We start from the raw sequence: 23,473 nt of genomic DNA, 5'->3' as shown, positions 1-23,473 counted from the left end.
AATTAAATTAAAACAACAATAAAAAGTATCATTAAAATGGGTTCATAATTTGTTTTTTGTTCTTGTTTGTATTATTTTATTTTATTTAGGTACTAGCTAGATACATGCTTGCTAGCTAACTAGCAAAATAGCTAACATTACCGATAGTACGTGAACACGCTAATGAACTTTTTTTATCATCAAGTAATATTGTAAATCTATTTAAAAGAGGGTTTACTTAAAAATATGCAGAAGCAAATTACGTGCAGAAACCCCCCTTCAAGGGGTTTGACCTCCAATGCCAAACCCCTTGAAAGAGTCCAACACAATGTTACTTTTTTTTTTAAAAATACATATTTTGCAACAGAATTTCCCATACATCTGACCCAAAATATTCTATTGTTTCTAACAGTTTTTAACAAAACTACTTTTAATATTTATTATGATGGGTTTTTTTTATTTATTGTGAGCAAACTGTCAATACTGTAGTGTGGCACTCACTAATTATGCTTTATGCTCCAGCCCATATTCTATTGCGACTGTCCATACTGCAAGAGAGAACTGTAAATAGCATTTTCACTGAAATATTTACAGTATTTTGTAAAGTTAAATTTGGCTCACTTCATAATCAATCATAAAAATAAATAAAAAAATGTATTATTTGATCTTCTCTAATGAGCCGAGCACTGTATGGAAATCAGTTGGGAAAGGTGCAGCGAAATATAAAAAGTGCCTGCCACCCATCCAGTTCAGTCGAATGTTCAGGTAAACATGGCAAACACTGGTGTAAATCAGAAGGACAGACGTCATAGACTCATACCAATAACATAATCAAAGAGATATTTATTTGAAAAAAAAAAGGTTTCAAGTGGTGTAAATATAAATCAACATGATCAAAGAAATGAAAAAACAATACAAAATACAAGTTCACTTTTTAAAGAAGCAGGAAAGTTTACAGTGTGGTTATCCCATAGATAGTTTAACACTTTTAAAACCATATACTGTCATTTTTCTATGTACAAACAAGATAGAAATAAAAAAGCAATTTCACAATTTGTGAATTCACCACACAAAAGCCACCCATTAGCACAAATTTAAAAGTGAGGAGTTAGACACTGTTGGCACATACAGCACCAGCTATAAATGAAAAGTCCTATGAGTCATAAATGAAATGATATATAGTTCACACTTTAATAATACTTAGTTTTGTAGGCAATGAATAACCCCTCACTCATACCAGGTCCTAACAAATCATATTTTCAGGGAGCAAATCATACTTCATCCAGAAGAAAGGTTAGCTTTTATAGGCAGAATTACAGAAGCATTCCCTATTCCCACATGTGAATCTTACTTCAACTCATTTGCTACCTTTTAAAATTGGCACACTTGAAATGCATGCCCAAACCATTGACTTCGAGTAGCCACAAAATGCAAGAATTTTTCATTTCATAGCATGACAGCCAGCTATCATCTCACATTAGGATTAGAACTCTGATGTCTTTTAAAAGCCCCCTCTTCCTGACAGCTGTGCTGTGATGCATAACAGATTTCTGTTAAAAAAAGATAAACTGGGTTTTATAACTGTACCCCGAGAAGCATATAATACAGTGTGTTGGCATTTTGTCATTCCACAAGAACCTTGCTACATGTGTTTTCATTCCATTTCATTGTGGACAAACCATTTCTAAATCCATTACCATTTCTCTGTGAAACCTCAATGTATATAATCATCCCTGCAGCAACACATTAGGCAGAAAAAAACGCAGAAATGTTAATAGGAGTGAAACGTCTTGTCCCTCTGAAAACGACCTAGAAGTGTTTTTTTCTCTTCAGTTTCTCATGATGTTAACGTGAAAGTGGGAAGCGGTAAGAATTTTTTGTGCTCCTTTAAACAAGAGCAAATGTTATTACATTTGAAATACTTTCTAAAGGATATAAACTTTGGATTTGTTCAGTTTAATGTCCCAGCTCCTGCCACTTCATATCCCAGAGTCAAATCATCCTTCCGGATAAGTCCTATTCTCACTTGGTTAAAACTGGGCTTTTCAGCTGAATTGCCAGCACTCAACCAACGCCACTTTGGTTCTTCCCGTGATTGCAATTCATTTGAGCTGATCATTCTCAACACTTGCAGACACGATGTAGGCTCAGCAGGTTAGATGGAGCACAAAGATTCAAGCCTTAGAATATATTATGTGAATTATTATCTTTGGACATACAGGTTTTCCACTGCAGTATTTATACTGTAGGCCATTGTGCACAGGCCTTCTATTAACCCCAGAAGCAGAACCTTCAAGTACAAATCGTGGCACCATTCTTTGAAGCTGTACGAGGCATCCTGTAAGTGTTCGTTCCTGTTTTTGTTTGTGCACTTAGCTCCATGTAAGGCGCAGATTTTGGCTTCCACATCTATGTGGGGGATTGAAAAATAGAAAATAAAGGAAAAAAAATGCCTGTTTGCATTACTTTCTGATCGATGATAAAAAAAACAGCATTCTTAACTTTCAAAGCCTACAGAAGTATAGTGGGCGGCAGTGTAGTATAATGGTGTGGCATTGAAGAAGAAGCGGACTGGTCTTGGCTGTGCCGGCTGGTGGAGAGAACAAACGCACCTGGGTTGCGTTGACAGACCAGCCCAGGTGGTTAAAGGTGTGCTGCTCTCCAGAGCTTGGAGCTGAGACCGGGAGCACGGACCAAGTTTTAGATTTTAGTTTCAGTCTTCTTTGTCAGAGAATGACAGAGAAAGTGAACCGGTGCTGAAAAGCAGGAGGAGCTGGGAAGCTGAAAAGCAGGAGGAGCTGGGAAGCTGAAAAGCTGAAGGAGCTGGGAAGCTGAAAAGCAGGAGGAGCTGGGAAGCTGAAAAGCAGGAGGAGCTGGGAAGCTGAAAAGCAGGAGGAGCTGGGAAGCTGAAAAGCAGGAGGAGCTGGGAAGCTGAAAAGCTGAAGGAGCTGGGAAGCTGAAAAGCAGGAGGAGCTGGGAAGCTGAAAAGCAGGAGGAGCTGGGAAGCTGAAAAGCAGGAGGAGCTGGGAAGCTGAAAAGCAGGAGGAGCTGGGAAGCTGAAAAGCAGAAGGAGCTGGGAAGCTGAAAAGCAGGAGGAGCTGGGAAGCTGAAAAGCAGGAGGAGCTGGGAAGCTAAAAAGCAGGCCAGCTATGAATGGTGAGCCGAAGGGCTGCCGCTCAGTTTTGCTTTCTTTTGTCTTTACTATTTTAGTTTGTTGTGTTAGTTTATTGTTTTCGCCCAGAACCCGTGAGGGGGAAGGGGGAAGACGTTTGTTCATTTCATTCTGTGTTTGCGTGGGTGCGCTCTCTCTCCCTCCATGTGGCAACCAATGGTGCACTCCCAGAACTGCCGCATCTCTCTCCCAGGGGTGTCACGCTGGCATGTGACTAATGGGTAAAGAACTTGTCTTGTAACCTAAAGGCTGCAGGTTTGATTCCTGGATAGGATACTGGCATTGTACCTGTGAGCAAGATACTTAACCTTCATAGTTTCAGTATATACGCAGCCGTATAAATGGATGCAATATAAATGCTTTGTAAAAAGTTGTGCAAGTCGCTTTGGATAAGAGCGTCTGCTAAATGCTTGTAATGTAATGAGTATCTTCATCAAATCACAATCATTTTAAGCTACTGATTGTACATGTAACAGCATGTCTTGTACCAAGGGGAACATGGAAAAATTTGATTTACAAATAGAACACGTTTCACTGAAATCATTGTCATCAGCAAGTCACTACAAAAAGGCAATTCTCAGTCCCTTACGGTAAGTGCCGTACCCTTCAGTCCCATTCCACTTAACACGAGTTCCAGACAAAAAGACAGTAATAAGGCTTGTCTTAAATTTCCTTTAGGGTCCTCTAGTGTCCTCAACAGCTGGCAGATGGCGCTCAGAGGTCGCTGGCCTCGGCCCTCTCGTAGAGCGCTTTGAGCTTCTCGAAGCGCGGCCCCCACTCGCGCAGGCAGTCGTGGCTCCTCTCCTCCTCCAGGCCCGCGGAGCTGAAGGAGCTGAGCGATCCGGCCGGCGAGCCCCCGCCCTCGGTGGAGAACACCTGCAGCGAGTCGAAGGGCGCCGTCTCCGGGTGCTGGTCCGCGTCCCGGATGATCTCGCACAGGTAGCGGGCCAGGTCCTGGCTGGAGAAGGACAGGCTCTTCCGGGCCGAGTGGACGGGCTGGCCCGGGCCCCGGGCCTGGGACCAGGACGGCGGGACGTCCCGGCGTAGGGTGGTGGTGGTGGTGGTGGTGCTGCTGCTGCTGCTGGACTTGTTGGTGTCCTGCTGCACGTGCGCATGGTACTGACCCCCCCGGGAACGACCGTACTGTACGGACTGGGCTGGGCTAGGCTGGAGAGACTTCTGCAGTTCTGCCATGTCATAGGCATTCTAGAGGGAGACAGACCGCAAGCGTCCTTTTAAACTCTTCCTTCTTTTTAAAACTTGTTTTTGTATTTACACTTTTTCCCCTTTGGCTCCATAATTTGAAATGCAGAATCATGTTCTGGCTGCATCGGTCACCACGTGCTCTCTGGCCGAATCAGGAGAGCGCAGAAAAGAACGCACTGTCCTCCATAGCATGCAATGTCAGACAGCAGTTCTCATACACCACAAGTTGTGCTCACACAGACTCAAGTCAAAGGATGACACGCCATGTGTAGCTTAACAGATGGACCCGCGGCAATTGTATGATATTGTATGATGACAGGTTTTCATCCAGGCAAACCAAAACCCTCCCATTCCTGAGCTATTCTAGGACTAATCATGACTGCCCACCACAGTCAGCACTGACACAGGATTTGGTACCAGACCACGGGGCCCATCCATGCACTAGAACAGTGCTTTAACCGAATAAGCCACCCAACAGCACACTGTTTCCCTCCTTACTGTGATGTTTTTACCTGCCTGAGAGCTTTGGTGGGAAAAGATGAAATAAGGCTCTTGAAAATTTCTCTTTTCATTAAGTTTTTCCACATAAATGACGCACAAAAGCAGGCTGTGATAAGAGGGCTTTGAAAATGACAGAACATTTCATTTTCGCATTGAATTTTAAACAACTTTTGAGTTGTATAGACATATTGGCAATCCAGGCCTTGACAAACTTTCTGAAGCATGTGTCCTCAGACAAGGTATGTTTTTCATTTGTCTACAGGATCAAGACACTTTGTGATCACATTTCATCTTGCTTATATTTTTCATCATGCTACACCAATACATTTTCTGTAGACTACTAGCTTTACTAGAAGTTAAGAAATGGTAACCAACAGTCATGACATCATAACTGGGATTTATATGTGTATGGTGTGTTATAATTGTTCAACCACTGTTGAAATTAAATTTGCTCACGTGGGCCAAGCAAATAAAGATATAGCTTGGAACATATACCATATTATGCATGTTATGGTTAATGTAATATTAGAATTTAATCCCTTTAAAAATATTAAAAACAGAGAAAAGTTCAATATAACGTTATTGATCCTTGAGGACAAATTACTCATTAAGGGAAGAAAAACCTTCGCAGTGGGGTCAATTTTGAATTAATTTAATTAACTACATACTGTACTGTTATCACCACCAAGTTTCTTTAAAAAAGAAAAAAACTAAGAATAAAGATTTAATAACTGACCCTCCAATTAATGAGATTTACTCATTTGCATATATGCATCAGTTTGGCTTGTAGCTAACATATTTTAGCTAATATTTCATCTCAGATTTTAAGGAACGTGCGATGATATGTACCAAGTTTTGATAAAACTGGATTGATGGAGAGTTCTGTGTAAAGTTTGAGGCCTCTGCATGTTATGGATGCTGTAGTTTACTTTTCTGTAATGGTCAAATTTCACCACAGTATTAGATTTTGCGGCTTTACCGCGCAATTCCGACTTTGGGTGTTTGAGTAAACACGTGCCACGTTCTAGAAATGTTCTTTTGAAGAGGAAAAAATCTGAATTAGCATGCCCCGCATCTCAAATGCTTGGTCCCATAACAATAATAAATATAAAAATATACCTCACTGAAACACAAATAAACATCAATATCAATAATTTGTATAATAATGGCGACAGACGTTCTATTTTAAATAATGCAGACATGGAAGGGAACAGAGTGGAAACATCAAATGAGAGCGTGTTGCTCCTACAGTGCACTCCCACAGATAAACTCCCTGGGTCTCAGGACTCAGGAGATTTTACTGCAGGCTCTTGAAGACACCCAGTGCATTTATGCTAAAAACACCTGCGGGAGACTGATAGGCAACTTGGCAACTATGATAATGCACAGAAGAGCATTCAAATGCTGTAAAGAGAAAACAGGCATTCGGGAATATAAAATAGTGTATTTCTGTGAAGGCATCAAGACTCTGGTACTGTGTGTGTGTGTGCGCCCGTGTGCGCCTGTGTGCGTGTGTATGTGCGCGTCAGTTAACTGAATTGAAAAGTTCCCGGGGGATTTTCCACAAGGCAGCTAACCCCCTGCTGTCGGTCTGCGGGACGGCCTCACCTGATCCTCCTCCCCTCCACCCTCCTCATCGTAGTTCAGCACGTTCTCCCGGATGTCCTCCCAACCGTCGTGGTGCGCAGACACATGGTACACACCCTCCTTCAGGCCCTTGTAGCTCCTCCAGCGTGACCACAGGAAGATACCCAGCAGTAGCACTGACAGGCAGGGAGGTAGAGAGGGGAGTTAAACATCCTTTTCATACCCCAGACAGCAGGAAAGTTCCTACAATGGTTATGTGGAAAATGTAAGCAGAATGAATTTTTCAACTCTAGACCCGACTGACCTTTAGAAAGCTGAGAGTAAATTATTCTCCTTCACTTTTCTCTCCCCCTTGATCCCGCTCTCTATTTCTCTCTCCTACTCACTCTTGTACTCCCAATCCTGTTTTGCTTTCTTTATCCCATTCCTTCTCCCTTTTTCTCTCCATTTCCCTTGATTGTTCTCTTTCTTGTCTGCACACACACATCACTAGAGATCTCTCTGGCAGTGCTGCCATTGTATCCACCTTCAGTGACAAATGAGTGGGAGAAAAAAACAGGAGTAAATGTGAAGAGGCTGCCAACTATGCAGGGACACTGTCGCCACCTCTACCCCATAATCATCTTATCTGTCTGAGACGCAACTTAACGTGTCAATCTAAACTCTGCGACGTGTGTCCAAAGATGAATACGCAAATCAATATTACTTAAGCTCAACTACTGATGTGAACATCAGACTTGCATGCACATTTACAGGAGCATGTGTCAGCCATACCATCTCCACTCCACAGGAACGAACAGAAGCGGTGAGAAACACATTCCTGTTCCCCCCCTTAAATACAGATGTGAAGTCCAGCCCTGCACAGTGTTGAGTCTCTTATTTCCTACAGAGCTAAAAAAAAAAAAAAATGCCTGACCGCACAAGTGCTGCAAACAGAATTGCCACATTGCTCTTTCTATCCTTCTGCGTAGTGGATGGCAGAGAGCAGTGCTGCTTATTGATCACCCTACCCAGATCTCCCTAGGTCTAGAGAAGACCGATAATGCATCTCAATGACCCAAGTGACATTCAGGATTCCACACACAGTGCCGAGTGGGGCTCCATGCCACTGGCGCCACAGGCACCAGCTGCCCGGTGACACACTCTGAGAACGTGAAGCCCAGATTGGCTGTGCTTGCTGGGAGATCTGCTGCTGATGAATGTGCCGCTGCTGGAACATGAAGCCTGGGACAGTCCTCTTTCTCTGCCTTCATCACACTTAGCTACAGAGACAAGGGGGGCAGCTGGTCTATTGTCCTCAGTAAGTACAGCCAGAGTCCAATGCTTGAAACACACATTTATGTCCTAACAGATGTTACAGTCCACCAATGATGCACATGCCTGGCATTAAGAGAGGTAAAGGCAGACATTTTGATGATTTTGTTCCAAGACAAGCATTTTATTTATACGAATTTACTGGGCATGTGACGAGTGCCCTGCTTCTATCAATACCAGACACACACCATATTGAAGAGGTATTCTTAAAAACTAAATTAAATGAAATGTTACAAGCTGTTTTTTATGAATTAACAACTCACTTCTGCTCAATGTTCAAAGTGTATTAAATGTACAAAGTTTTTCCCTCAGCTATGATGCAGTTTAACATAATACGAAATGTTAAAAAAGTTACATTTTTATCATTCCTCTATTATGGAAATAACAGGCACACAAATGTGTTGGAATAAAGTATAACAAGGACAAGAACGCAGCTTTTGTTCCTCACATACTAAAAAGGTGTCACTGCTGCTCCAAAACCTTTAATAAGAACACAACTACATTCACAACATTTAGAGTGTAGACTAAATCAATGGGAATATGCTGTTGGGTTTGCCTGGGTCTAAAAGCACGAGTACTGAGTGGTTAATTTAAAACAGCTGGTGACAGAATAAATGTTGCACATTTAATCTAGAGAACTAGAACATTTAGTCTTGATTCAGTTTAATTTAGCAGTGGTCCATCCATCCAGCTTCAATGACAAATCTAAGCATTCTTCACTGTTTGTAGCCTCTGTCAATCTTTATTATACAATTTCCTTCATGGGCCCCCTGGCTGGAAATTTCTTGTTATATTTCCAGTCCTACTGTAGAAGATGGGGGCAGACATATCTTCTGGCCTCGATATCAGTGCGGTTTCTCCATAACGAACTGCAATTCCCAGCAAAACCATGCCCAGAGGAGCACTAACAAAGGCTGTGTTCTCATGGATAGAGCTCATAATACCAAATTTAACTGTGCATAACTTGGCTTCTCTATTATAACTGCCATCCATGATTAACTGGGTTTCATGAAGGATGGTGTCATGGAGTTTTTATTACTAAAACCGCAGCACACATGGTATTACGTATCGCCCTAAAAGTTGGCTCATGTTAATTTTGTAACCACGTTTATAGACCTGTACATGTAAGTTGTAAGACCCAAAAGATTAGCTAAAATTCTACATTCTGTGACATGATTTTATGTGACTTTATTAATGCCCACCTCTGGCAGGGAAACCTGAAACACAGCATGATGCTACGTCCCTTTTAACCCAGCAAGGTCCTCCACAATCTTTATAAGCCATGCACTGCAGTGTAGAAGAGCAGACCGTAACTGGAGGTGGGCCGCTAAGATTTGTCAAGCTTCAAGCTTCAAGAGGCAAGTTCAAAGTTTGAGGAAGAGAATGAGCACAAATATCAGGAAGTTCCCTGAGACGTCCTTGCCTCCTGTGAGCTCAGTGGCCAACTGCTACGTCCATTCAGGCTTGATATGAGTCCCAATTAAGAGTCATTCTGATTTTTGCGACATGGTGTTGGCGAGCCACATGGGCTCTACTGAATTAAGGGGAGAGGCTTCCTTTTTTTCCTCTTTCCGTTCCACTGCTGAAACAGAGCAGGGGCCAGACCGCCCTGCGCCACGCGCTGTGTGCTAGGCAAGATAAATAGGAAGTGTAACGGCATTAAGATTTTCAGCGGGGAGCGGAGGTGGTGGAGCGGAGGCGGTGGCACAGCGCTTGTGTGTTAAACCTATTTGCCGCTAAGAAAGGCAGCTTCTTCAACCAAGGATGCTTTTGTCGCCTATAATGAATATCAAGGCAAAACCAAACCTATTTACTTTTAATAAAAAAATGTATTTCCTCCAGACAAATGTAAATGCAAAGAAATGACCCTCAGCTACTTTAGTTTCAGTACAAGGTTCATGGGGCTGATTTAAATTCTAGCCCAAACCCCTATTCATTGATCTTGCTTTCTTTGAGCCTCAGTAAACTGCACATTGTGTGACTACAGATTGGGTAATTAACACTTAAAAAACACCAGTCACTGTCAATAAACAAGGTTGTGCTCGATGAGAAATGAATAAATATGCTTTACACTCAGTCTGAATAGGTGCTGACGTTAAACCACATTCGAAGCAGGACAAAGTCAAACTCTTTTTTCTCATTTCAAAGAGGTTGTTGCTACCACGTATAGCTGAGAAGGTTTGTACTTGAAAAACTATATTGGACCCAGCCAGGGATGCTTAGCATGTCCATTATGCACTGCAGTCTAACAAAGTCCTACTCAATCAGGTGAAAATGAAATCAAATATGAATTATGTTAACTGACTGCTGCTACTGCTACTGCTACTGTTACTGCTACTGCTACTGCTACTGCTACTGCTACTGCTACTGCTACTGCTACTGCTACTAATAATAATAATAACAGCAACGCCATAAAAAAGCACAGAGGATGACTAGATAAGACAGAGACACATGAAGAAGGCATTTCAATGTGAATGAAAAATGGGACGTGGGTTTCCTTGTTCTATTCAGTGGACAGGGGATCAGGACAGTACATACAATAAAGGCGAGTCAAATTGAAAAAAAGAGGTAAAAAGAGGACACAGTGAACATAGCTACCTAGGAGCGCCAAGAAGCAAATGCAGATGGCAAACAGGGAGCTGAAGCTGAGCCCAACATCGTCGTGGTAGACGGCCAGCGCGACCTCACAGTGGCGCCCCCTGTAGCCCTCAGGGCACTGGCAGGTGAACTTGGATGGGGACTGCGCCATGCAGGTGCCACGGTGGCATGGGTGGCTGGCACACAAGGTGTAGATACAGAACTTTCCAGTGGAGTTTTCCTGCACCATGTGACCAAGAGGACACCTGAAATGCAATGAGAGGAACGATGGATAACCTTTCATTAATTAAAAAAAATAACAAAAAACTTGAGATATAACAAAATGGAGAATTATACGACAGACATTTTTCTGTTATGAGCAACTGGGGATCATTTGGAAAATGTTGATTGCTGGTTTGTACGCATTATTCCTGTCGTATATATCTGTATCTAGTGAGCACGCTGACAGATCACACTGGCTGGAAATGCCCTGTTACTGTGCATGGATGTGCCATCTTCACATGGGGAGCATTCTAGAGATAATCTTTATTTGAAAATAGCTGCCTGGTTCAAATTCAGTTGAATCCACAGAAAAAAAAAACAAGAAATGCATTGATTCAACTACTATTTACAAGGGGCTTGCTTTCATGAATTACCCCCAATGTGTTATAATTAGCTAGTAAATGCCAGCATTCTAGAGCAAACCTTTATTACTTAGGCAAATTTACAATGCTGGTCAATAGTCAATTTACAGCTGCCTGGTCAGATCTCTCAAATGTACACACACAGTGTAGAGAAATAGAAAATACTTATCTTCAAAAAGGCAGGCTCACATTCATATTTATAAATCCAAAATCGGTCGAGGACATGAGCGTGCACACAGCACACAGTCTAATTTCTGTGAACAAACATTTGATACATTCGGCTCAATATATTTAAATGTTTAACATGCAGTAGTAAACCCATGTCTTGGCTCAATAAAAGCCAAGAGACTTAGTCTATGATTCATATGCCCTAAGGGGCATTATCTGTGGAATGGAAGCCTGGATGAGAAACCCGGAATATAAGATTTTAAGGGCTTCAATATATCTCTGAATATTAAGAATAAAAAAGGCCAAGCATGCGGCTTGAAAATCTATTTTCAGTTATACTCCTTACTAAGATGCCAATATTCTCTAAATTCCATGCTCCATGTTATCAGGATTTTCTCACATAAGGTGCACCACTGAGGCTTAAGAAATTTCAGTGAATCGGGAAGCAAACGGATACAAGCTCTGCTGGGTTGTAGACCACTTGAGCCACGGTCCTGAAACCCCTGTGTTTAAAAGCTAAGTAGCATGAGACTCCTCTGCAGACAGATGAAAGACATTGTCTGCTGTGCTGTTTTCCAGCTGCTTAAAATAAAACCCTTGAAGAGATCAAAACTGTGACTCACCGCATTTACGGAGGCTGTTTGCCAATGTTTAATGAACTCATTGGCAAAGCTTTGATACGTCTTTTTACCTGACCTGCTTGAAAACCTCCTTTTGCCCACAACCTGCGGTTTCCAGTACCTGCACTCATGCATCCTCCACAGATCCACACAGCTGAAGGGGGGGCTGCAGTGGTTCCTCCTGCAGGAGTCCGAGGGGCATCCCATAGACACGCCCTGCGACCTCACCTCCGATATCCCTTCTTTGGCCTGCCCATCCATGGGCACGTACAGGCCGTTCAGCCTCAGGTCCTGAATGCAGCCTGGAAAGAGAGCATTAAATATTCACAGGCACCCAGAGCCGGACGTGCGAGCGCACCGGCGCACACACACACGCACGCGCGTGCGCACACACCCTTCCCTTCAGAGGAAAAGATGCTTTTAAAATCCATTTAATAAACACACACAATGTGTGTTTCTGCCCGAGGCAAAGCAGTCGATTGAGCCTCGTACGGCGCAGGATCGCTTCTAACCGGCGACTCTTCCCTCCTTTTTCAGCCGAGAGACTTTCATGTCACATTATGTCATTTATACTGCATAGTCCCAGAGCTTAATCATACTGTGTTTCAGCTGCACCGTGCCAACCTTCCCCTCGGCTATAACACATTTTATACACTAAAGATGCATTTGTGGGAATCATTAATTCATAATTGATATTAATCATTCATCACAATGCAGCATGATACTGTGCAGTGCAGGCGAGAGTAAATTTATAAAACCTGTTATTTTGGAATGTTCTGGAGGAAGATGCATTTCTCAGCAGGCTTCCTCTACCATGCTCATCATGCAACACCCTTCTCAGAGGAGCTTAGGGTGAGCTCCTGAGATACCTTGAAAGCTCTTGTTGTGGCCGGAGGGGAAGGAATTCCCCAGCATCACCACCGCTGGGTCAATGACGATCTCTCGGCTCCGCCCAGGGAACGCGGTCACTTCCCGCCTCCCGCCTCCCCCGTTGAGCCGCAGGGTCAGTTCGTTGTCGTAGCGATCCAGGTGGACCTTGTGCCACTCCCCATTGTCAACACGATAGGAGGGTAGTGTAAGGGAGTAGTCCCCATCACCGAGGTTGTAGAAGACAGCCAGCAGGCCCTGATAGATCTGAAACGGTCAGGAAACGGTGACTGAGAACCGATCAATTTGACCCGACAGGCCATCAACGCTCCATATAAACACATGGAGCTGGATTTTCTAAGAAGTTGGGGCACTAACAGAATTATACATACACCTAGATTAATTGGAGACATTCAGGCAGCGTAACTCAATAGGGCTTTAATTTATTCAAGAATTTGTTTTAAGTGTGAGTCCCTCAGCACGGTCATGAGGACAGCATGTCTCCCTATATTCCCCTAAAGCTCTTTAAATGAATTTACTCCTCAGCCTGATGGTATAAAGACTCTCCCTTTAATCAGTTTTTTTTTCTCTCAATTCCCAGTACATAAGTAAACAAAGACAATTAGCTCTATTGATCCAGGCCCTAAGTTTTACTCCTGAACCCAACAAAACAAAGAGAATCTCCAACACCAGAAACTATCTTTCTGCACAGTTCTGCATTATTACACAGCATCCCAGATGGTCCCTGGTTTCCATTGTACAATCTAAAATGCAGGTAGCTGGGGAAGAGAAAGAGAAATATCGATTTGGTTTGCCAAATATTTCTCTACTTCCTGAAAGGGAAATTAAAGCAGATTAACCGCCCCTTATAGAAACGACCGACTTTCAGGGAGCACTAACGAATTATGCGTGAGAGAAAGGAACTAACTTCAGAGATTAGACGGTGGTAGCCTATCTGTCATTGCTGGAAAGTGACAAGGTCTTCATTTCAATTTCAAAAACACTAAGACAGTCCCACTGAGCATAATTTGCAAACTGCTATTTTACTTCAGCTCTTTTGTAGAAGGAAACAACAGACAGAAATGAGCTGAGATGGAATTGCACAAATCTTGATGCATGTAATATTATTCACTGTTAAATTTCCCCAAACCTAACACCCCATACACCATGCACCCTCGTCCCCCTCTCATACCCTATCATCTGTATAAAATACATGAAAAATTTTTAACAAACATTTTCAGATGGTCTGAAGGTTGTTTTATAACAATTGTGTTCTTGCCAAGGTTTCTAAATGAACTATTAATTATATTTAGTCCTTGTTAGGAGCAGCTCTTTGACATGCTAAAAGCAGGTTTCAAATGCTCCTTGTTTTCTTTCTTTTTGTACATAGATTGTCTCAGTGTGGAGATTTTCCAACCACTTCCAGCCTCCCCAAGCATCATTCATGGTGAACTCAGGCTGCAATACTGAACAAAGAGAATATGGTGACTGGTGCAAAATTGCAGATGTGATGGACCATAGTCATTAGATTCTATCTCTTATACAGGAAGACTCATGACATCTGAGAGTGAGTGGTATGCTGACCTCCCAGACATGATTTAGGGATCTTACCACAAAAATGTCATATAAATCACAGCAAGACTAAACCTATTTCCATTGAAAATTTTAATTAAATATTTAATTAAACAGACAGCAATCAATTATATACATATTAGATTATATAAATGTGCACTTCTGGGTGGCTGAGTTTCCCATTCAATTTACCTCCCCATCACTATTAGCTATCACGACGGACCACCACATGGAAAATGATTTTGCCACATTTAGCCACTGAGTATTACTTATGGGAAGTCAGGGACAGTGCTTCCAAACTACAGTCAATCCATGCACAACATTAGCTAAAACTGCAGAGAGAGTCATATTACCAATATGAGAATATAAAACACTGTCCTCGAACTGAGAGAATATTAAAAAACAGTCCAAACTATATTTTCATAAATATGTCACAAGAATGATGCACCACTAGACAATGACACAGAAATTCACAGAAATGATGAGCCCCTAAAAACTTTTGAGCTCTTTCTGGCAGAGATGGGAAAGAATGGATGGGAATTTGTAAAATAGCTCTGTTCTGTGGACTACAATCGGAGGCATTAAGATGAGCACTGAAAGGCTGACTGCATAATACCAAAGGACATCTGAGCTCATAGGGAATAAGGTTGGGACTCTTTGTGCTTGGAATGAGAAGACCTGTGTTGGGTTTTTAAATAATTGCGGCTCCCTGAACAGCTTCCTCTCGGGAGCACTCGGGATACTGTCAGCTACGGAAAAATTTAAATCTTCCGCAGAGATGTTCCTTTAAGTCTATCATGAAGCATTCTGATGACTTGTGATTGTTCTTCATGTAAATGAGCACCGCATTTATCCTTATTAAAGCAGGCAAAATGCATGCGGGAAGCATTTGGAGAAGAAGTGAAAGCATTCCTCTAGACCACCCATCCTGAGCAGAACAGAGCAAGTTTCCCATACATCTCTGAAATTTAAATAAAGGAAAAGAGGTATCTGTTCACGCACTTTACGACTGCAAAGGGAGTATAAAGAGGATATATGTGATTTACTGTAATTTAAAATAAGTTGCACAAAAAAAAACAGTTTGCCCCAAATGCAATACAGAACAGGGCTTGAAATGAGCTTTTCTGAAAGAAATACAATGAAGCTGACGCAGGGAAAAAAAAATCTCTAGATATTCCTATCCGCCGCAATATTGTTCACCCAGAAAAGAAGTCTTAAGATTAGCCTTAAATACAAAATAAGATTGAAAATTACAAAACAAACCCCATATATTACCCCATAAACTGATAGGGACATGGGGACCTATGTACAATAAGGCATCGAAATAGTAATGTTAGAACGCGTGAAACTGCAGTCATTACATGACAAAAGCACGTAATGAATGGTACCACCAAATGTAGCAGGCTAATGATTGTGGTCCACTTGCAGTTAATTCAGGCAGTTAGTTAATTCAAGAACAGTGGGCTAGTATATAGCTTCATAGCCAAAGTCATTACATAGCTACCATATGGCCGTCATTTAAAACACCAACCTTAATGAAAACATCTTCTTTGACTCAACCTCCTCTTCAACCTTCAACTCAAAGGTTGTGTGTTCAGTTCCTAGCTGGGGCACTGCCAGTGCACCCCTGAGCAAAGTTCTTACAGTAACATGAATTGCTTCAGGAAAAGATCCAACTACATAAATTGATTGTATGAAAAGAATGTAACCAGTGCAAGTCTCTCGGGACGAGAACATCCGCTGAATGCCAAAATGCAATGCAATTCATTTGATTTTCATTTTTTCTTTCCTCCGTTATTCTTTGTCGTATTTCAGTCGGGTGGCTGAGTTTCCCATTCAATTTACCTCCCCATCTCTATTAGCCATTGCAACGGACCACCACAGAGAAAATGATCTTTGCGGGTTTGGAGCCACTGAGTATTAGTTAAAGGAATGTCAGGGGCAGAGGTTCCAATCTACAATCAATCCATCCACATTATTACCTAAAATTGCAGTGTGAGTCACATATATTGTCTATTTGAGCTTGTTGAATATTTTTTTATTTATTTGGTTGTATATCATTGTGTTTTGATAGCTAAATGTAAACTGTGCTGAATGAAAGGGTCAAATTTATTTGTATGTTTCTGGGAATATCAGCTGAAGTGGCTGGTAAGGCTAGCTAAATTACCCATCTCTTTCAAGCACATTTTTCTTTCAGGATGAAAAAAAACCTCCAACATACCAATCACGGGAAAGTCACACCCAGGTTCTGCCAATCTTGAAACATCATGAAAAAGACATTGCTTTGCTTTGTTTCAGTGAGCCTGTCTTAAATGCTACCCCATGACAGAGCTGTAAATCCCTGCACAGTTTACAAAAGAGACCCAGCTAAGAGGATGCTGATGTAACAGCTCTGTTACGTGAAATGGGGGGTGTTATTTCAGTGGATGAGTGGGGGCGCAGAAAACCAGCTCACCTCCAGGCGCAGGTACTCGCTCTGCTCCTTGGACAACAGGCTGATAATGACACCCCAGTGTTTCCGGGTCCGCACCAGAGCCTGCACCAATGTCCTGCGGGCTGGCAGGGGGGACCCCAACTGGAAATGGATGTAGCTGCGCCCATCAAAGGAGTACTCGGGGACCTCTGTCAATCACACATGGCAAACAACATACTCTGCTCTGTAAAAATGCAGAAGCCAGCCAAAGGAAAAAAGTTCACTCAGTTCTTATTCTCACTCTGTAAACAATGCCTTCACACTTCCTAAGACTTACAGATGGCCTTCTCTCTCCCCGCTCATTCATCTTATTTTTAATTACAAATTCATTCAGTTTTTAATGCCGGTAAGATTCCTTTTAATACTCCCTTACCCAGTCACCCTTTGGTACAATATTTGTCTGTGGGTAGAGGGTTGGTATCTAATCTGTATAACAGATTTTTTTCACAGAGAGCAAGACACAGCCTTCTGTTTCAATGGTGTGGGAAGGGGAGCTGCAGCCAGTCTTGGTGTGTTGCACCTGTATGGGAAAGTGCGTGGGCTAATATCTTTTTCCTTCCAGGAATTTGGCACACCAAATCATCCACTATAAACCCATACATAAAGCCTTTACTTTACCATTGAAACCGTTTCAAACGAAACTTTCCTCAGACCCGCACTGCCATATGTAAATCTAGAACTGTCGGTACTGTTATACATATGCTTTACATATGTTTGGGGAATTTCTGGTCTGATACTGTTGCTGTATTATCTAATACTCTTGAACGATGACTCCTCACTGCAGTGCTCCGTTCCTCACTGTAGGCTTCTTTTAGCTGTACTTACTGCGGCAAAGAAGAAAGTACTTCAGCTATGGTTTATTCCTGACCAACCACCCATGTCCACCTGGCTGTCTAATATTTTATGTATTGCTACTCATTTAGGATCTTCAGTTAGGTTACAGAGAGCTAAGAGTAAAACTATTAAGATAAGTGTCACAGAAGATAAAAGGGAGCTATTAGGATTTGTAATTGTATTTTTTTCATATCTCTTTTGTTTTATGTATTGTACTGTCTCTTACATCAGACATATTGGATAACCCAGTGATACCAATGTATTCAATAAAAAGTTCACAAAAAAACAATGCCTTCACACTAATTAACAGTGCTTCCATGATTCAAACACATTTAGCCTCCCATTCATTAAACAAATACAGTATAATTGATGAACTCAGGTGTGGTACCTCACAAGAAAGTAAGTATTTTACATGATTATTCGGGGATATTTAATTCAAATGAACCTTTCAGAAGCAGCTCCAAGGCTCTTCAAACATAATTCTTTGTCGACATTCCCTGTCCCCGTTCTGTGCATCCTCCTATAAGACGTATTTATTAATTTATTTACTGGATTTTTGAACATCATGGCTGCACACTTCATTCAGCTTTCATCTCACTACAGTGTAAGGCTGCCTTTAATAACTTGTCCCTTTCCATTCCCAGGAGATAAAATGAAGCTGAATGTCAACTTTATTGACAAGTCCCCACAGAGTAGCATGACTATTCAAATGTCCTTTCCTGTTCATGCTGGATGATGGAGCATATGATCCTGCCCTCCTCATCTCAGTTTTTTTAAAGAGCCCATAAACACATTGTTTGATAATGTGAACTCTGTGCCCCTCATTATTCATCAAGATGGAATGAGTGGGAGGAGGTGAGGTGCCATTTAAATCTGTATTCTGTCCAGATGAGCATATTCAGGGATTGTGTTTAAACAGAAGGACGGTCTGGGGACAGTACTGTGTCTATGTTCTCCACATTCTGCCAGTGCTGGGTTTACTGTATATCATCGCATCCCTTTCATTCATTATTCATTTAGCTCCAGATAACCACTATGCATCCTAGAAAAGGTGGTTTCCTTTACTCACTGGCTTACTGACTGACAAAATGACTGACCAGCTTTTTTAAGTATTTAATATTTTATTTTTATTTTTATGCATATCTGTCATTGTGGGTATTTGTTGTTATTTATTTATTTTATAGTATACTACGCCGCAGAACAAATGTGCCCCAAGGGGATAATAAGGAACTAACTAACTAGCTTCTGTCAAAATAAATATTCTGTATTTGGGTCTGCACTATTGAAAATAAAACATTTTGGTGGCCATCTAGTGTGATGTGGACCACCAAATTAAATATCCTTTTGAAGCAGTCATTTTACTGAAAACCTTAAAGTAACTTTACTCAGAAACACAGTTTTGCCTGTAATCACTCAAGGCAATCATTCTTAATTGTAATGCACTATAACATAATTAATAGAACAATGCACAATCAATGAACTATGCTTTGTAATCACCAATGCTTGTCTAACAAAATGTGAGAATCTCTAGAGATTACTGTACCCAAATCTAACGTGAAACAAATAATTCTGAAAAGGGTATTGATGTAGTAGGATAAAAAAACAACATCAAAATGGGTTGGCGTAAACACAAATGTGTGCACATGTACAGATCAATTGTATGGACTTTTGAAACAAAATAACCATAATGTCACAGTGCATTAGTTTGCTAATTGAAATTCAGGAAATCACAGAACAAATCTCCAGCAACATGTTCTCTATAAGATGCAAATTTTAGCCACCCCACACTGTGCAACATATGCAAATGAAGCTGAATTATCCAACTGTTTTGAAACCACTCTGAAACAGCAATTTAGCATATATTAGGAAAATATTTATCTTACTCAATTTCAGTCAAAATGTGAAAAACCATTAAATATGTCATTTAAACAAAAGGACAGCATTTCTGCATTTTTTAGAAGAAAAAAAAACCTGGTGGCTCAAAGGCTGTTTGAAATAGTTTTTATCACATTATCACACATTTACTTGCAAATGTAACTTTTTTGGTTTCAGAACACAAACATGCCTCTGTGAAACCATTGCTTTTCAGTGTAGTAATGAATGAAAAGTAAGAAAAGTTTGTATGGGTTTAACTTCTTGGTTGAGTTATCAGAATATCTCAAGATACTGTAAAAGATCCTTTATCAAGGCAGTAGAGGGAGCTTTATTATTTGACACAATGCCAAAAAGACAGAAGTTTACAGAAAATAGACATACTTTTTTGTGTGTATTCATAAGTAGTAAAAAAAAACACAATTGCCCCAGAATTCCAATCAGTTTTTATGTTTTACCAAAAGTTTCCTTTTCTGTGTTTTACTGTGGCCTTTGTATGGTACATATTATTTAAATAGTGTCTTAGTTTAAGCAGTTGTTGCAGTTTTTTTTAAATCAGTCATACTGTGAATCAGTAAGACTGCATATCCATTACCATCATTGTACATTGGCTGACATCGTCAGAAGTCACCTGCCATTTTCAAAATGAACAGTTTTGTGGTTTGATCTTAAATTTATTTAATGTTAGCCATTGGTAAGATCTTCACCTTAGCATTAAATATCGGGTTCAAGCCATTTGAATTGGTATTTTTAACTGTAGTGGGCCTGTCACTGGCAAAATAACAACCTGACAGACCCTTAACAACCTTGGTATTGTGTTCTGACTGAAAATATTATGTTTTTACTCATGATGTAGAGATGATTTAAATCATGTTTTTGTTCAAATTTGTATGGTCAGGGAGTACAAGTTGTATTACAGTATGAAGGTTGTACTATTAGATTCTAACCCTGAAGATGTATTAGCCACATGCCCTTGCTTATTTAAATTACCCTTTTCCCCTGTGGATTACTGCACTCATGACTGTCAATGTATTCTGACAACCTCTTGGAACTTTGCATGAGTTTTTAAAAAGGAAAACTCAGGTCTTGTTGACTGAACTTTACAGGAAATATCTAAACAACAAAGCCAAAAAGCCAACCAAATCAACAACTTATCGTTATTTACTTATCGTTTGCTTAGTTTGCCAAAATTGTTTTTAGAACTGTTTTTTATATGTTGCTGCAAGGCTGAGGAGCCGAAACCTAGGATTTTTACTCTCTTGTACTTGTATAATGGGATGTGACAATAAACCTTTTGAATCTTGAATCTCAACTAAATTCTGCATTTAATAAATAGTTCAGTACATCCACGCATTGGGTGCCATACCCCGCTCGCACTGGTGCCCGGTGTACCCTGGCATACACTGGCAGCTGAAGGAACCCCACTCTCCATGGCATTGGCCATGGGGTCCGCAGGATGGGTACCCCATGTTTACGCAGTTTCCGTCTGTCATTAGACAACCTGGGGCACTATTCACAGAGTCTGCAGGAGACCCAAGATCATACACCTGAAAGAAAGAAAGCCAGATATGAGGTAAGCATGGGGCATTTTGGTTTCAAATACCTTCACTTTAGGTAGGGGTCTCAAATTTGAGTCATGCAGAGTCATTATCTCTGCTGGTTTTTCTTATTTCCTTTCAATCAGCAGCTAATTTGTGTTTTAAAAATGAGGTATACAGACTCTAGCGAATCAGGGACCAAAATTAAGCACTTATGTGCAGGAAAACGTCAAAAAACCAGCAGACACAAAGGCCCTCTTGGATTTGGGTTGGACATCCCTGGTTTATGGTGTCCCGTATTCACAGTACCACATGTGATGCATTGTTACTACAGCGCTGTGTCAATTTACACTTTGCTGTTCATAATCAGAAAAAAAAACTGGACTCAATACCTTGTAATGTAATAACATAATTACTACAGCACTGTATGAATGCGCAATTTCAGGTTTTCCAAGAGTGATTAAAAGGGCAGTAAAGTAAAAATTAATAGTGAAATATCTTGTTTAATATGTGTGAAATAGCTGGATTCTAAGCAACCGCTCAATAATATATGATGAAACTGGAAGGCAACTCTGAGTTACAACTGCAAGTAAAAAGCAAAAAACAAGTTTTCAACACCTTTAGGTATCTAACATAAGACATGATTTGAAATTGGGCAATGAAAATATTTATTTTAGCTGACAGCTACCCACTGTACATCCAACCTCCTCTCAATAATAACAACAACCATTCAAAACTGCCTTTCCAGTCAGTCAGCCAGGGGTTTGACCCCAGCTAACAGTTCAGTGTCAACAAGGTGGTCTTTTGTGAGTTGTCTAAGCTGTACAGATGATTTTTGTTGATTAGTACTTCAGGACATTAGAATGTTTTTAATTAGTGCATTTAAAATCCTTGAAAAGGCAAAACATGCACACAGAGTATAATAATTTGGTATATAGTTTACTTTGGCATTTAAAAACGGTAGCTGTATATGTAGATTGTGAATTATAATAATATCATATCACCATCATCATCATCATCCTGAAAAAGAATAGAACTTTTCTTGTATGCGCATGCAAATTAATTATAGTGGTGGTGGGTCACTGCTATTTAATCTTGAACAAGGTTTTTATCCTGAATTACTTCAGTAAATGAAGTACATGAATGTAAAGAATGCAAGTTGTATTAGTTGATCTGGGTAATGGTGTCCGCAAAAAGCCTAAAATGTAATGTATGTAACATGGACGTGGTTTGGATCATGGTTGTAGTGTATGGCACCGTTACCTTACTATCCAACACCAGGTTGCGGATACAGCCTGAGAAGTGCTTGTGCTGTAACTGAGGGTAGATGTAGGGTAGATTCTCATTGACTCCACCCAGCTGCAATACTTGGGTCACATTGAGGTGCCTAGGGGTGACACACATGGGTGGTTATTCAACCCATCTATCCATCCATCCAGGCACTACTAGCCACAATCAATCCAGCAATCATTCTCCAGTGAGGCAAAAAGTTAAATGGCCTATGATACAGACCAACTTATGATGCAAACATGATGCAGCTGGTATCAAATCAGTTACTACAGGAGCAGTGAGCAGGGGTTGAGGAATGTGAGGAATCAGTTGCATTACCTGTCCAGGTTTGGTGTGACTCCTGTGACTTCACAGGAGGAGTGGTCTTCAGTTGTCAGCCATCTGTCCACGCCCTCCATCTCCATGACGGTGACACCACTGCAGCGGTCCAGGGTGAAACGCACTTCCTGCAGAACGTGGGGAGGAGCAAAGAGATCTATGTGAGTGAGTCAGAAGACGGTCCAGAGATAGAAACAGCTCTCCTCCCTGTATGTGTACGTGCTCTTTGGGTGCTCTGATCTTCAACAGTAGATGCTGTTTGGTTCCAAAAATGCTCCTTTTAAATTATTTTATTTCTCCTTTATTTTACCAGGTAAGTCACATTGAGATTTCAATCTCTTTATCAGGCGAGCCCCGGCCAAGAAAGTCAGCAAGCAGTCAGTTAACACATAAAACACATGTAGACTGACTGCCTGCTGTCACACATAACAAGTGACATCAATAAAATCACAGATTATACATATTACAATTCAGGTAAAACAATTACAAACATCAGCTTTTAAGGTCTCCAGTAACCTCTTAAACTCCTTAAGGGATGAAGTAGTCCAGCTTAATGTCCTTCTGAAGCTGGTTCCAGGACCATGGGGCATAAAATAACTAAAAGACATCTTTACTAATTCTGTGGAAGGGTGAGGTGCAGTAAAATGGCAAGCTTTGTGAATACAAGTTGTAAGAATTTAGACAAAGGCAATTTAGAAATTGAGATTTTGGAAGTCTGATTGAGACATTGGTAGTCAGATCAGTGTTTGTGCGCCTAGTCCTGTCATAACCTAACTTATTATCAGGACTATTATAACATAAAATATTGAGAAGGTAAGAGACGTGTAACCCACACATGCTGGGTTAATGTGCATAGCAGTCTGGGGATATAACAGAGACAGATTTGAAACATCCAGACATTTTTGGCTGACACCTTATACCTGGATTTGTGTCACAGCTGG

At 41.0% G+C, this 23,473-nt stretch overlaps 1 protein-coding gene across 1 annotated transcript in view; it reads right to left on the bottom strand.

Annotated features, from left to right (window-relative positions):
* Nucleotides 1-2,999: 2,999 nt before the first annotated feature.
* Nucleotides 3,000-23,473, bottom strand: part of LOC118214698 (neural-cadherin-like) — a 128,653-nt gene continuing 108,179 nt past the window's right edge. The window contains exons 25-33 of the mRNA XM_035394838.1: nucleotides 22,533-22,660; nucleotides 22,188-22,311; nucleotides 20,753-20,933; nucleotides 16,663-16,829; nucleotides 12,638-12,902; nucleotides 11,890-12,070; nucleotides 10,358-10,602; nucleotides 6,467-6,621; nucleotides 3,000-4,357 (exon numbers count right to left, since the gene is read on the bottom strand). Coding sequence (XP_035250729.1) covers nucleotides 3,866-4,357; nucleotides 6,467-6,621; nucleotides 10,358-10,602; nucleotides 11,890-12,070; nucleotides 12,638-12,902; nucleotides 16,663-16,829; nucleotides 20,753-20,933; nucleotides 22,188-22,311; nucleotides 22,533-22,660 — 1,938 coding nt within the window. The 3' untranslated portion in view covers nucleotides 3,000-3,865. The remainder of the gene's footprint in view (nucleotides 4,358-6,466; nucleotides 6,622-10,357; nucleotides 10,603-11,889; nucleotides 12,071-12,637; nucleotides 12,903-16,662; nucleotides 16,830-20,752; nucleotides 20,934-22,187; nucleotides 22,312-22,532; nucleotides 22,661-23,473) is intronic.

This window comes from Anguilla anguilla, chromosome 16 (genome assembly GCF_013347855.1).
Source record: "Anguilla anguilla isolate fAngAng1 chromosome 16, fAngAng1.pri, whole genome shotgun sequence".
In the NCBI taxonomy this organism is placed as follows: Eukaryota; Metazoa; Chordata; class Actinopteri; order Anguilliformes; family Anguillidae; genus Anguilla; species Anguilla anguilla.
This window is presented reverse-complemented; position numbering and strand designations above follow the sequence as displayed.